The sequence below is a fragment of the Buceros rhinoceros genome, unplaced genomic scaffold, assembly GCF_000710305.1.
Source record: "Buceros rhinoceros silvestris isolate BGI_N320 unplaced genomic scaffold, ASM71030v1 scaffold32240, whole genome shotgun sequence".
NCBI classification, from domain to species: domain Eukaryota; kingdom Metazoa; phylum Chordata; class Aves; order Bucerotiformes; family Bucerotidae; genus Buceros; species Buceros rhinoceros.
In genome coordinates, this window is record NW_010390714.1 from 8885 (window position 1) to 9284 (window position 400).

The 400-nt window shown below is 65.0% G+C and overlaps 1 protein-coding gene across 1 annotated transcript in view; it reads right to left on the bottom strand.

The window, feature by feature from the left end:
* Positions 1 to 400, bottom strand: part of LOC104495799 (endothelin B receptor-like) — a 26191-nt gene that overhangs the window by 1344 nt on the left and 24447 nt on the right. Inside the window, exon 9 of the mRNA XM_010138818.1 lies at positions 359 to 382. Within this exon, the coding sequence (XP_010137120.1) occupies positions 359 to 382 (24 nt within the window). The remainder of the gene's footprint in view (positions 1 to 358; positions 383 to 400) is intronic.

Sequence of the window (400 nt, forward strand, 5' to 3'; positions counted from 1 at the left end):
CGGAGAACTGAGGGAGGGTTTCCAAGGCGCCTGCCAACTGCCTGGCCTGGGAACCTGCTTCCACCCAGGGCCAGAGGCTGATACCACAGCGAGAGCACAAAGCAGCCCTGCCTGCAGCTGGGCAGTTGCAGAGCACTGCCCTGTGAGGAGCATTTCCTGGGGATACCAGGAGCAGGAGCTCCGACCTCCCCTGGTGACCCTGATGGGGTCCCCCACACCCTTTCTCTGTGCCTATCAGGAGGGCAAGGCCATCTAGGTGTTTGAAAGGCCACTCCACCAGCCTGCAGAGAGCCCAGCAGAGCCTCTGCCGCTGCCCGCGGGGGCTCCCCGCACGGTGCCCTCCAGCCAGTGCCCCTACCTGAGCAGTTCACATCTGGTGGGGGCGGTCTGGTCGTCGGTG